This window comes from Struthio camelus, chromosome 13, assembly GCF_040807025.1.
Source record: "Struthio camelus isolate bStrCam1 chromosome 13, bStrCam1.hap1, whole genome shotgun sequence".
Classification (NCBI taxonomy): domain Eukaryota; kingdom Metazoa; phylum Chordata; class Aves; order Struthioniformes; family Struthionidae; genus Struthio; species Struthio camelus.
The window spans coordinates 5857748-5872961 of NC_090954.1; the positions used below are offsets into that span (position 1 = coordinate 5857748).

Genomic DNA, 15214 nt, shown 5'->3' on the forward strand with positions numbered 1-15214 from the left:
GTAAGATGTACACCTCATGCTAGAAATATTAGTGTCTTAATTTGTTCGTGATACCCAGAATAACCTTTCAAGCCTTTTTCCAGGATCAACAGCTTGTTTTAAAGACTTCTCTCTGCTACTCAAAGAAATACGGAGCTAAATTACATAAATCACATTGCAAACCCCAATACTCTACCGATCTGTGGAAAAACTGCCTCTATAATTAATCATTACATAAAATTCTAATTTTTAGAAGTCAATGCAATAACTTCCTGTAACAGTAACATGGAAATTGATATATAACTTTGCGCATTCAGAAAAAAACGGTATTAATTGCTGCTGCTACTCCTGTAAGAGAGCTACTGCTGTCCACAAGTATATGGTTCGATGAAGTAAACCAGGCATTACCGGCCGTCCATGCTGACTTTCATAATACAGGAGGCTTTTCTGGAGAGATGTTTTCTCTTCTACCAAATGGTCCTTTGTCATTTTCTGTCAGAAGAAAAATTCACATTTAATCAAACACAAGTCACTTCAACAGCTTTTCTACATTACCAGCTATACAGATGCCTTAGCCAAACTTAGCTTAGCTAATAACACATATCTCACCTTCATTCATTTAAAACTGTCCAATATTGTCAGCAGATACTTGCAAATATTTTAACAAATATTGAGCAAGGAAAACATGGTTCAACTTGATCATTTCCTCACAGAGTCTGAAGTATGGGGGCTTGAGAAAGGCTTACTAGACAGAGGCATGATTTTATTGATAAAACAACGTTTTAAGTGTTTGACAGTGCTCTATTACCCTCCGCTATTATCCCAGTAACAGCCTAACTATAAGCTTATGCTTACTTTTATATCTTCTGGCAAACATCTTTCAACTCGTTTTTCCTTTAATCTTTTCAAAATGAGTTCAAGTGTAGCTTCCTTGGAGGGCTTCTTTTCTTTCTGCACAACCCGCATCTCATCTTCATTTTCTTCATCCTCTTGGTCAAGAGAGGAGCCAAAACTTTTTGGAAGTGTGTTACTTCGTGGACGTGTTTGAGGTATGAATTCTCCATCTGAGCTCTTCTGCTTCGCATCTGACGTGAGAAAAATTACCCGATTCAAAAGGTTAAAAGAAATATCTTTCTCAGCTACTTTAATTGTGAATAAAGGACGTAACAGTTTGCAAAGGCAAAGTTTCTCTATTGCTAAACTAAAGTCACAAGAATAATTTGATTTTGCTTTTATAATAGAATAGGTCAGAATCTAGAAATTAAAGATCTTTACTGTCCCATGGAATTTTCTTGAACGACGTAACACTTCCATTTTAGTGATCTAGATATTTTGCATTTGTATGTAAACTGTCATTCATAACCCTTACCTTTTATCTGTTTTCTCAGTTTGGTAAGTTCAGTCATCCATTTCAAAACTTTTGGATTGGCTGCAATATCACTATAGGATGGCTGAAAAGTAATACAGAGAAACTACATTTGTGTAAAGACAAACGCGCACTAAAGCTTTTTATACAGATTTCATTCAATGCTTGATAATAGTTAGGACAGTGAAGGTGACTAGTATGAAGGATGCTACTCTCAGTACCAGCTCAAATCTCAGTGCATAACAGACAACACTTCTGAAAATAAATTTGAAGCAGGACACCAGAGATTGAACAAGACTGAGCAAGAACTGAACAACTGAAAAAGATGCTTCTGTCTCTCCCTTTACCTCATCTGATATCCTCAGTCTCACTGCATAAATGTCACTATCTGCCCTTCTTTGGGCTCAGGCATTATGGCTTGTTTTCTACTACTGCTGTTTTTCCCTTTAATTTTGCGGACAGCAGCATAAAACAAAATTATTCATCTTTGTGAACTCACAGCTAGCCATCCAGTAATGAACTACTGGAAGTAGCTTAGCTCTACCATGAGGTAATTTATGCTGCATAAAAGCAGAAATGGTAACTTACCTTACTGTTTTTCTCTTTTTCAAATTGTTCCTCAAATTGCTTTATTTTTTTCTGTAATTTCTTGACAAGCTGATATGGAGTCTTGTCTTCCCTTTTGTCATCTTTTGAGCTAAAGGATGCTCTTCGTGTTCTGTATTAAAAACATTTTTACAGTGTCACTCAAGATAATTAAACCAGTGCAAGCAACTGTATTTTTATATTTTCTTTTCAGTAGCAGATGACTAACTTCAGTATTTTTTTCCTCAAGTTTACAATTCACTCTTTTCAAGTTTTCAGAGCTATTTATTTACTGAATCAAAATACCTTCATCCACTGCCTTCAAAAAATGTGACTTTTTTGCTTTCTAGTTTCTGAAAGATCTCTCCACACAACTAGCGGGATTATGTAGTTTGAGATACTCGAAAATGCTACAAAGAGTGCAGATCCTTATTAGTTTGAGAATGACAAGAAGAGCTATTACAATTGTAACTTTTCTGCAGGTCAGTCATCTGCATCTTTTTAACAGTATTCCTCAATCATACTTTCTTCTGCTGCTAAAGGGAGAAAACTTAGACAGGTATGCTTTTGCATCAATAAATCTATGTTGCATGAAGAATCAGAGATTCTGAACTTGGTCTTTCCTGTTCCAAATTTCCTCATTTTGTAGGATTACTACTTCCCTCACAAGCACAGAAACTTTTCTTACACTACTTCTCACAACAACAGTTCAACAGTTGTTGAACCATCAGGTCACCAAGTTATTTACAGTTTTGGAGGATCACAATTTCCAATGTCACACAAACAACTTGCAGCTTCTTTAATCCAATCAGCTTTCACAAACTGGGGCAAACGGGCTTGATCCTCTATGTCTGCAAGAAAGGACTTGCACGAAGAACCATATGTCTTCACCATACTGCTGTCTTGCAACTCTCCAACAATTGATACTTTCCTAATGCCCTCCTGAGTGAAGGCTTTCCACAGTCAAAATGAATAATCTTCCCAGATTATTACTGCACACTTTAGTTGCAATGATTTGTGCAGCTTGGTTCTCTTTACTGGGAGTAGATAACATGCTACAGGAAACAAATCTGAAATAACGCAACGTGAAGATAGATATTCATGCTACCGAAAACTCCCTCAAACTTGCAGAAGATCGGGGACCAGCAGTCCGCTAGAGACTGGTAAACAAAGATATAAATACTTCTTCAGCCCAGGAAGTGCCATTACAGTAGGTGCCAGCAGCGCTGACTGAACGCCAGGAAATGTGTCTGTAGGCTTGTCCTATTTTTATACTCTTTCCCTCAGTGTTTGCCAGTGGCCAATTTCAGAGACGCAACACCATCCCCAAGGAACCTCTAGTCTGATCCAGTACGGCAGTTCCTAGGTATGTGGAACAACCGAATGGCCAAATAAAGTTACATTTGACCTTGCTCTTTAATTAATCATATCATGAAAACCCATTAGGTTCCTAAACAGGTAGCAAAATTTTCATACTGGTAGTCCCATCTCCTACCTCAACGCTCACCAAATTGCATTAAAATACATACCTAACAAAAGAAAGTGCTTTGGATGAAGAATCTAATGTTTCTGGATCATGCAAGAAACGTTGGCTTTGCCCAAAATCCAAACTACGATGAGACAATATTGGGTGACAATCCTCTTCCAATGGATGATTAGTCATTCGTCCAGCCTGTGGGGAAAGCTGAGCTTCTCCAGATTCACTGTCCTCCTGCCAGGATTTGAAAGCAGGAAACGGATCTATAAGATTAAAAAAAAAAAAAAAAAAAAAAGACACAAAATGGTACTAGTCTTAAGAGAGTTATAAACAAGAGTCAGAAGGAAACACAAACGCGTACCCAATGCTTAGTCTTGTATGCTATACAGGATGTGGTGTCATACACAAAGTGAATACATACAGTGAAATACATCAGAAAGCTACCAATTCTGTCATATGACAACTGAAAGAAAAAGGTACTGAAATGAAGTATGCACACTAGGATCCCTTTTTCAAAGTGTATCTTAGGAATATGCATCTCTGAACAATTCAATAGTGTAACAGTACCTGATTCGCTGATCAGAAATTTGAAGGTTAGAAGAATATATTTTCTGTCTGTTGCAAAATACTGCTGTGGAAATCTATTTTTTATACACCATCCAGGTGCTTCAAGGATTGTCCTCTTGGTTTTGAACGAGGCTAGGTAAACCTGGCAATGCCTCTTTAGGTATTATACTCATGGTTTAGTCTTTTTAAATTAGGGTTTTTTTTAATTACTATTATTTAAATCCATTTTGACACCACTGAGAAAAAGAGATTTGTTAATTTCTGGAAGGTAATTTCTCTCTTAAGCAGGGGATTCCAAAACAACAGTACATTTTTTAAAGGCCCATAAAAGTTAATTGCTAACATTCCTTACAATTCTCAGACACAGTTTTCTTGCTGTCTAATAAAAAAGCTGACATCCTTCCAAGCATTTTAATTTAAAATAAACCCCTTTTTACTTTCAGAATGCAGTTACCGATATCTTCTAGTGCAAATCAGAAATTTGAAAACTGGGTTCAAAGTGTGCAGAACAACAATAAAACCCACAAAGTAATCTTTTAAAAATAAATAAATAAATAAATAAATAAACAACAACCCTTGTACCTGCTTTCCATTGTACATTTACTAAGTATTATGGGGCTTTTGTTTCATTTTAAGCTAGAATCTTGCCTGTTTACACAGTTTAAGATACAAGAAGAGGAACTTAAAAAAAAAAAAAAAAGGAAAGAAAGTAAAAAAAAAAAAATTGTAGATCAGAATATTCCCAAGATATAAGGGACAGCAGGTGAAGGGTTAGTTAGAAAGCAAACCATAAACTATCAAAAGGCAGATAACTGAACGTATGGCGAACCATACTTACCCTCCCCTTCTCTCTGCAGATGCATTGTTTTGAAATCAATGAGGGGAAAAGTGATAGGGCATGGCGCTAATAAAATGAAAAAGAATGGCAAAAATACTAAAGTGAACACACAGCACAGTCAGAACAAACCATACATAACATGTAAAGCAGGAAGATACAGTACCAGGGAAAAACATCCCATCTTTTGGGCCAGGCCCTGAGCACACTCAGCTTCCAAGCAATTTCAGTGGCAGGTAAGGATGCTCAGCCCTTAGCAAAATTAAACTGTTTACTGAAAGGGTTTACAAACAACTGACAAAGGAATAGTAAAGACTTACTGTAGTTTAATAAAAGTCTCATGCATCTCCATGTTAACAAAAAACAAGTTCTAAATACAGTTTTGCTCACAGCTCATAAACGACAGAGATGGTAGCGATTTTCAAAAAAAAACAGGACAAATGCAGAAAAAATCTACTCAGAAATGTAGATTAACTGATCTGCATTTTTTCCTCTATTAGGACAGAAAGCACACCATGCTCATTTTCAAGGGCTACATTAGTTATAGGCCTTTAAGTTTTCCATCACACAGGCTTTAACATTCGAAAAATTTGAACTTTGAAAGATTTGAACTAGTACAGATTGCGCTACAAAAGCAATCTACTTAAACGGAACGCCACAAAGACCTGCGCTGCCGCGAAGACCGAGGCCCTAATAAAAACTCTAGACAAGACAGAAGAATAGCCAAGCCTCAAGTACTTCACAATGAAATGCCACATCTTGCAAAATATCATGATTTTACTACCCAGAAATGATATCTTTATATACAGATATGCTACTTTCTGCTCAACGTAAAGATCACAAAATGATTTCGATATATGAAACCAAGGGGTCTTTAATGAACGGAATTAAAGAAATAATGAAAATGGAAGCCACAGACCTTACTGGAATACGCATTAAAGCAGGTTAAAACAGAGGGTGCAACAAAACAGAACATGTAAGTAAACAATTAACATAAATAAGACATCGAGAACTAAAGTTATCAACTTGAGCAACAAGAACAAAAACTTGGACTCGGTGTCTTCAGCTGCCCACAAATTGACTCCTGTGACATGACATACTCCAAACGTACCATTTGCCAGGGCTCCAGAGGACCAACTGGCAAATATCCGACAAATATAAAAAAGCCAATCACAAACCGCAAGCTTAATCATTTTACAAAGGGTTAAAGAGTAAATACGGATTCATGCAGGGAATTAACTTGGAAAACATGGAAAAGCAAGCAGAACACAAAAATAAGTGCTGTCAACACTGGTGAAAAACTAACAATTTTCTAAGTTACTACTACTCGAGCTTCAGGACAAAGCTTTATGTGCTGACATGCTACAACTATCAGCTGCACTGTTAGCCTAATACATTCGAGGAATATTTCATTATGTTTAATGTTTATAACACAGCAGCCAAAAAGGTAATTGCATTCATTCTTTGTTACTAGTGATTTATGAATGTTTGATGGTAACGTTTATAGAAATCTCAATAAATATCTAACACTGGAACAGCCTGTTGGAAGTAAACTCTCATCCCTCTGTAGTTAACCTGTACTACATTTACCACTACAATGTACAATTTTTATAAATACGAAATAAATGGACTTTGGTTATCCTACTGCTGGTGATGGTTCATAATATTTTAGCAAACTACATCATTTGCATTTTTTAGGTGCAGATAGATTGATAATTCAGAATACCAACACCAAGCAGAAGACAGGATATAACATGTAAAAAAGCATTTACATGTAAACAAGTATTTTGAAAATAAAATATTGTCAAGAGTGTTTTACTTGGCTAGGGTAGAGAGGGGTTGTGTTCTCACACAAGCGTAAGGACAGCCTAACTGGTTATTTCCAGACATTTGACCAGTAAAGCTCAATAAAGTCACAAGTTTAGGGACTTGCTAAACCTGGAAGACTATAAAGAATCAGTAGTTTACAAAACGTAAAGAAACCTCTCTGAGACAAAACTGTATTTCACACAATCGAAAGACCATTTTGCTAACGTTTCTAAGATCCAAACAGCAGACCAAAAGGGGCACAAAAATAATACCCATTTGCAACCTAGCTTTTATTTGAAAATTGAGAGCTGTTTCAATTTGTCCAATGACAAGAGAATCAACATCTGACATTCCTGATGTTTAAAACAACCAACAGATTTTTCAGACTACATCAAATATAAGTGGCTGCGTTTAGTAGTTTAGTCGTTTTAAGTCAAATTTAGCTAGTATTAGAACTTAAATAGTTTACATTAAAAAAAAAACCATAGACGAGGAAAAAACAATGTGAATACCAGCTATATGACACAATCACAGAAAGCATTTTTAAGGAACCTGAGATTTCCAGGGTTCTGGAAAACTTAAGTCACTTAAGTTCCTTTAAAAACCCCCGCAGGAAATCTAAGCTTTTTTGCTATCTGTAGTTGCTCTTTTTGAAGTTTTTTTTTTCCTCCACTTCCTAAGGACCTTTCTTAATTTAGTTGTAGACAGTTCTGAAAAAAGATGGGACCTATGTCATAACTTGGCCAACGTTACCATACGTATAGAAACACATTACTCGGACCAAATTGAAGAAAAAAAGCTCAAGCTGTCAAACTTCTTGCTCTACTTTGTTAAAACATTTTTATCTATCGTGACTAACTGTACGGCAAACTAAAGGGTGAAAGTTACCTTCCCATTTGTCACCATCGGATACATTCTTCAGATCTAGACGTGGTACTTGGACACCCACAGCTTCCTCAAAAGCATTAATGTTGCCATCCCTTGACACCTCTGAATCAGTATTTGCATTAAGATCACAAGTCTTGCTGGTTGAATCCTGTATTTAAAGAATAGAACAGAATGATTTTATTATTATTTAGTACTAAACTGGAAATCAGGTAACTAACCAGTGCCAGGTCCAGCACTTCCAGAAGTTTTCTGCAAAAAATTATTCTCTCCTATCTCAAATAAGGATACTTCTATATTCAATATAGAATTACAAACAGAAACTTCTTTTTTCCACAGGAGTAGTCAGTTACTGCCCTTGTAAAACATTCCTTACACCAGATGCATAAATATAAGCCTACTGTGCTGCCAAAAGTTTCTGTGCAGACACGTGATAAAATCTGACAGAGGTTATGCAAACCTAGCAGCAGGACAACTAATATAACAGAAGTTCTTAAAAGTTAAATTTATTGGTTTTCTTCATATCTATGTTTAAAAGAAATGCACCAAAAAACTGTGTATTTGTATACATACTAAATCACAAACTTACCAGAAACATCTCTGAAGATATTTTATCGTTGCCATCAAGCAATACACTATTTTGCCTAAAACCAAGAAACAGGCTGGTTATCATTTTACATGTAAATTCTTAATGAAGAGTAAATATTATACATTCCCCTTACACGTTATTCTTAGACACTCCAGTCCAGTTTTAACAGATACGCAATACATTTCCTTGAACTGATAACTAATATTCTGGGTAGCAAGTGTTACATTACTTTCTTTTTCCTTTGTACTTCACACAGAACTTCAAACTGAAGCATGTAAACAACAAGCCGTCTCAACCTCAGCTCAAACCTTTACTTATTTCCAAATTGGGAGCAAATATTTTGAAATTCAACTGCGCTCAAACTGAGATCTCAGTCAATGCTGAACCCAAACTGCAAATGACCTGAAAAATTTTCTGGTTAGACACTGTATTACCAGTATTAATTCTGAAATCATTAAGAGTCATAAAATGTCCCAAAATGATTTGAGGAAAACAGTAACAGCGTTTTCTCTTCCATCTCTCTTGCCCAGAACATAAGGGCTTATTCAAGAAACATGACATCAATCATATAGGTTGGTAATGAGTTTCTCTTTTAAGTGCATGAAGTTCCAAGCCTTTTATTTCATCATCATAAAAAGATAACTCCATCTTATCCTTACTGCTTTTACGTGTGAGAAATTGCGTGTTTCATTTTCCTTCCCACACTGTAACGTTATACTGCACTGTGACCAATTACCAGAGTTTGGTATACTTAAGTTTCCAAAGCTGAAGTTACAGAACCTGCCACTTAAGTGATAAAATGAAATAAATTCATACCTTTCACTGTTATTTTCTCCATCAACTTCTGCATCTTCATCACATGGTTTCAATAGCACATCTGCAGTCTGTTGGCAAAAAAGTACGTTTAGAAAGATTTGGGAATGGTATTCTTAGCTGAAAACATTTCTGCAATCATCACTGACCACAAAAAGCCCTAAAGAACAAAAACATTTTTTTTTTTTAAATTGTGTGGGTAAGAAATTGTACTTGCTAACCATGCAAAACTTTTACTTCCAAAGCAAGGCCAGTAACCAGCTGTTTTACACAGAAAATAAACATCCATCTAGGATGTATCACTACAAGACAGATAATGGCTTTCCATTTTCAGATGAACCATTTTTTTTCCTGTAATTTTTTTTTTTTTTTTAAGATTTAACCAACACTTTCACTACAAACTCTCAATCACGGCATTAAGTTTGGGGTGACTAAAATCATGGCAGCAAGCATATCCTAGTGTCAAAGATAATCACGTTGGCTGAAAACTTGTGCTCAGCATGCGTAAAATGAAACAAGTCTGACAGACTTTCTAAAAGGAACTACTAATCCCTGTTACTAAATAAAGCGCCCACAGAACTGGAAAGGGATGAAGAAACGCTGGCAGTTATTCTATGACACCATCTCACAAAATAAGTTGAGATGAATACACATCACCATGTTGTTTACTAAAGGCTGGCAAAGGAAAGACTGATTAAATATATAAGATTGATTACTTTTAGTATTCAAGCCAAAGGCCAGTACTTGCTTTCCTCAACAGCATTTTATTTGGGGGAACTACAAGTAATTTGCAATGTGAAACATATCCTCCTTAAATAACAGACTATATTTGATTTCAAGTTTTAAGTTCTCACAAATGAACTTTAAAGTGTATGAACATAAAACCAAAGATCACTCAGAGTTCAAACATACGTTAACATCTGCTAACCGTACAAGACTGACAGTATTATTTGCACTTTATCAAACATAACTCCATTATTCTGTTTACATTACTTCAGTCCTCTAGCCAAATTTCAACTGAAGGAAACAATTTCCAATTACAGTACACTTGGCATATCCCAACAGATAATGTCCTCCCTGGAGATGAGCTGCGCAACTCTTTCTTAGTCACGTTTGTTGCGGTTGTGGAAACAACTGCTTCTGTTTCCACTTCAGACCCAAAGAAGAGCTCGTGCACAAGAGTTCATCTCTTGTTTCCTCCAACCCTGTATGCCACCTTTTAAAACGCCTTTCAGACAAAAGAATGACAGTACATTTCCCTTTAGTATCCACCCTTGTGATATAACTTTCCAATAAAATTTGAAATGGTATCGTAACAAGAACGTAGAAACTAACATTTAGAAGAACAAAATTTCCCTCCAAACCTTACCACTGAAGTCAACGGACAGAACACACCACAAAGCAGAAAAGGCCGAGAACGATACCACGTATGACAACAAGAGTGCATCTATGCATAAGCACGCACCTCCCAAGCATCAAATTTCCCTTTCATATTCTCAGCGTGTTAATGTACATAGAACTGGGAAGCCCATACATTTCATTAGAAGCATAATTCACATTTCTCAGCTGTTCTTCCACTGAAACTGCAAAAATACAGCGAAGAACCACTGGTTTAGAATTTTGTTTCTCCATCTGCATCTGTATGTTTTGAGTTTTGATTCCTGAGGCTCAGCGTATATTTTATTCAAGAAATCAAGAAGTAAGGAAAGAGTTAGCAGTTAATATGTGCAATCCACTCTCTATTGCTCTTGAAAGCTTTCATTGTAAAAAGATTCAATATCTAAAACAAATGTCACTTTGGAGGAAAAAAAAAAAAAAAAACGAGACGAATTCTTAACAAACTGTCAAGAAAGAGACGTGGCAGAAGTATGCAACTCTTCCCTGTACTTTCAGAACAGTTCCTGCAAGCACAGTATTTCATCTGGATTGAATAAAATATCATCTAATTTTAACATCAATTTTTGTGCATTATACCCTACAGGATAGTAATCTAATAATTTTTTTATAACAAGATTTGGCATTAACGCATCAGGAAAGAATCTGGACAATCAATATGTTCTGTGAAATTTTAATTTATGGCATGAAATTCTAAAGCAATATGCTAGTATAACAGCAGTGAGTGAAAAATTTGGCTCGTTAGGTGATTCAAAAGAGTTGCTGAGATCCATGAGAGAACAGAAAGCTAGATGAAGAACGCATTACCACAGTGAAAAGGACAACGGCAATGTCTTGTTTTAATGACAACACAGGAGTCCAGGCAAGAGTCATGATTTCACTACTCTATGGCATCAGTTTCTATCTTTTGAAGTTCACACAACCATTAAAATCTTCCAGTTGCTAACAGTAAGTTTACTTCTCTAGTCGTCTTTCAGGAAACCCTCAAATTAAGTTAAGGGTTCACAGACAACAGCTTAAAAACCATCGTAGAAAGTTCCCCTACAAAATTCACAGTAAATCTCTTTATCCACAAAATTAATCATTTAGGGTTATGACAATAATAGTATATTAACTAAATGAGGAACTATGGATTTGAACTTCTCATTAGAAGTGCTTACTTGAGAGCTGCATATGTGCTGTATTTCATACAGAATTGCAGAGACTCTTGCATATTATTGTTATACTTTCTTTTTTTTTTTCTTTTCCTTTTTTTTTTTTTTTTTTTAAATCAACACAAATTTTACAGCATTGCTTCATTGCATAAAAATACTCTGGATGAGAGACTGATGTCTCATAGTTATCAAAAGTGCCAGTACATTTCAGGGCATCTTTAGAAATTCAGACCATACATACTACAAATCATCATGTCTGATCGTATGTGGAGGTCTAATGATTTGCAGCTCAAACCAAAGCTGAGTGCTGTACGAGGCAAACAACTATTTCAACATTCACATTTTCTACAGTAACATGCTTCCATCTAAACTGTATACAAGGCTTATTTCTTCCAGTGACTCAAAGCTGTTCAATTAAGTATAACGTATAAAAGCAAAGCCAAAGCTAAATCTATGACATCTGATGCTCTGTGATCTGCTGTTTACATTTTTGGCGGCTTTCTGAACAGCAACTTCAAGTATCGTAACATTTTGTTTTCTGAGCAAAAACAGGTGTAAAAATAAAACAGCTCATTTCATTGTTTCAAACGCATGCTAGCATCACATCTTAGATCACCGCGCCTCTTAAACGCATGAATTTTTTGTACTTCGAAACACAAACGGTCAATCCTGACACTTCAAAAGACAATTTAAGTGTTGAATCTTTTTAAGAAGGTCACAAGCCTCATTTTCTTTCTCTTCTTTTTTTGAGTGCGCACAGCAGTACAGGGGGATATAAGCGTCTATCATCGCATAATACAGTGATAGGTGTGGTTAACTATGGGTTACGCCACAACCACAGTGCTAGATTTGTTCCTCCTCAGGAAGCCTTTACTAACACAGATGCTATTGGCTAGAACCAGTGGTATGTCAGCTGATATATCAACTTACCTGAGCAAAAGAAAGGGCTGGTACCTGCAAAAGAGAAGAAAATCATTAGTCAGGGTCCAGCCAAGCTGCACCAAAGTACGCAAGAACTTCTCTGCACGTGTCTAAGAGAAACATGAACAGTAAAAAAGGGAATTAACTGCACAAGCAACAGAAAAGTACCATATAAAGCTGTGTCAGAGCTACTAGAAGAACTCAGATCTCTAAAGCACTTCCTTGCTAAAGTTGCAACAATTAGCTGTTTTCACGTACAAGAAGCTTTAGCTCTCACCTGAAGGCTTTCTTCCTCCTCAGTTACAGTACGTTTCATAGCTTCACTGTCCAAATTGGTGCTAACCAATATTTCAGAGCACTCTCCTGTGTTCTTACTGCCACCAATGTCATTATCTTCAATAACATCACTCCTAAGGAGACAAACAAGACAACCTCTCAGCAACCTCTTCTTCCACCTTTTAAACAATCTTTTTTTTTTTTTTTTTTTTTTTTTTTTTTACACAATACATTTACAATTTTCTTACACAATAGATTTTTTTTCAATAAAAATTTCTGATCAAAAACACAGCTAATAGCTTGAGTTTCAATCACATGTAGGCAAAGTTTAATCATTTTTCAAAAGAGTAGCTTATATATACTTAAGAGGTTTTCAACAACAGTATTTGACGGATATATGAAAATGTACTTATTTGATTCTTGTATTAAGGACCAGTCACTCACCCTCCACTATGCTAAGGAATAAAAGCGCCAACAGCTAAAGACATAAGGATGCATTGAACCTACCATGACTACATGAAGTTGCTGTTGACTACACAGCTGTCAATATTCCAGTCAGCTAATTTAAAGCTAGTATAGATATGTTCCCCTCAGTGAGGGATCCCATTATTTCTACCATTTAATATTCCTAAAATTCAGTTTAAGGCTTGTAACAGAATATCCAAACTGAAATGAACTTAGGTCCATATACTTATTGCATGCCAGCATTCATATTACCACATATTACCAGCTGTAAACCACTGCAAGTCTTTGACTTCCTTGCCTTCCTTCTCCTCTCTCACAAATTCCAACTTACTTGTAAAAATGATTTTCCTTAATCAGGTATATAGATATTAAACGGGACAGCTTGGAATTTTACATTTTAACTAATTTTTCATAACTCCTGCAATTATTTTAAGCTAGTTGTAGGGAATTTGCACTGGATTGCCACATTATCTATTCATTATTTACTTTTTAATTACTATTTGACTGTATGTACTACTTGTGTATAGTCCCCTGGTTGCGCCACTTTAAAGGACCCAGACGACCTCTTTCCGGAATGCTATCGTGTATCATCCATTATGCTTAATCCACAGTGTTATGATGATCAGAAGCATTTGAAATACAGTCCCAGTGCCAAAAGAGTATATTAGTTTCAAGTCTGCAGTGATGGCACTTTTAGACTTTGCTGCTGTGAAGCCAGCCAGCCTTAAAAGCACTTAGGTTGCAATTGAAGGAATTCAACAACTACAGATCTTTCAGGTGATTACAGACTTACTTAAACATTCCTTCAGGGAAATTTAATCTTTAACACTAAAACTCAAGTTAAAATTGATCATTACCAGCAACCATTACTCCTTGTTATTGTCCTATGAAAATTTTATGATCGATTACTAACTTCAGTCCCACCTGTTGTCACAGGTAAGACTTAGAAACAGTGAAGATTTGGAAAACGGTGTTTGAGTCTCTGAACACTTGACATATTTCAGGATCCAAGTCACGAAGGGATTTGGACAGTTAAGTCCTACTTAAATTACTGATATAGGCATTTTTGGAGTATGGGTATTAATTTGGATTTTTTTTTTTTTTTTAAATAAAACATTGTCAGTGATGTCTTGGCAATCACTACACCCATAACCTGGAAAAACTTCTGGTAAAAATAAAAGCTGATTGAATGGGACAATTCCATGCAATTAAACCCAAACTGCTCATTCCAATCAGTTTTAGATGTTTTGCGGCTACTGGCAGCCAGAGCAGTGCAATAGCTATGTTGACATGAAAAGATATACTAAAGAAACTCAGAAGGCATCTGCGATAGCTTTTATATGATAAAACTGAGTCATAAGTAACACAAATGAGATTAAAATGAATGCGTTGGGTTAAATTTAACTTCTTGTGCTACTTACAGGTCAGCAGTGAACCAGTTACACATTACAGTATTTTGAGCTATACCATAAGATCAATTTAAAATATTTGCTTAAAGAGCTGTTGATTACTTGCAGCTGATAGAAGTTGATTTGATTTAAAAATGCAAGATAAATTTAATAGCAAAACTTAGAACTTTTGCTTGGCGTTGATGCGGAGGAGGGGGAACAGGGTAGATTGTTTTATAAAAATTTAGCTATACAATACTATACAATCCATTACAGATACAAAAATTCTTACTGGTTGTTAGATCCTTCCTCATCCCTGTTGGGGTTTTTTGCTTCATTGTTACAGCCCGATTTCTGTTGCTGTATATGCTTAAGATCGTGATCTAAGCTGCTCTGCAGATCGAAAAGGTGCTGCTCCACAGCCGCTCTAATTGTTCTTTCTAAAATGCTAACAAAAAAAAAAAAGCCAGACAATTCATGTTAAGAACCTCTTTCTTCTTGCATTGATCAGCTGTGCAGAAAGGCAGAAATATGAAGTCTTATAAGACAGAGGAATCTTTGATGTCAAGTATCTCGATGCAAAACAAACATACTAATCTCTCCAAAAAGACGATGGGAATTACTGATCTATTATCATTTATTTAGTAACATTTACATAGGAAAGTATTATGAAGTCCATTAACAGTATTTCAAAAGAGTATAATTAACAC

General features: G+C 35.8%; 1 protein-coding gene across 6 annotated transcripts in view; it reads right to left on the reverse strand.

The window, feature by feature from the left end:
• FAM13B (family with sequence similarity 13 member B) overlaps positions 1–15214 on the reverse strand; it is a 51437-nt gene that overhangs the window by 8157 nt on the left and 28066 nt on the right. For 4 of the 6 annotated variants that reach the window (XM_068959345.1, XM_068959348.1, XM_068959343.1 and 1 more), the window contains exons 9-20: positions 14797–14952; positions 12653–12785; positions 12385–12408; positions 8909–8976; positions 8093–8147; positions 7507–7654; positions 4813–4878; positions 3460–3670; positions 1934–2063; positions 1349–1430; positions 835–1064; positions 388–471 (exon numbers count right to left, since the gene is read on the reverse strand). In XM_068959345.1, the coding sequence (XP_068815446.1) occupies positions 388–471; positions 835–1064; positions 1349–1430; positions 1934–2063; positions 3460–3670; positions 4813–4878; positions 7507–7654; positions 8093–8147; positions 8909–8976; positions 12385–12408; positions 12653–12785; positions 14797–14952 (1387 nt within the window). The remainder of the gene's footprint in view (positions 1–387; positions 472–834; positions 1065–1348; positions 1431–1933; positions 2064–3459; positions 3671–4812; positions 4879–7506; positions 7655–8092; positions 8148–8908; positions 8977–12384; positions 12409–12652; positions 12786–14796; positions 14953–15214) is intronic. The other 2 variants (XM_068959349.1, XM_068959347.1) reach the window with 1 other exon arrangement.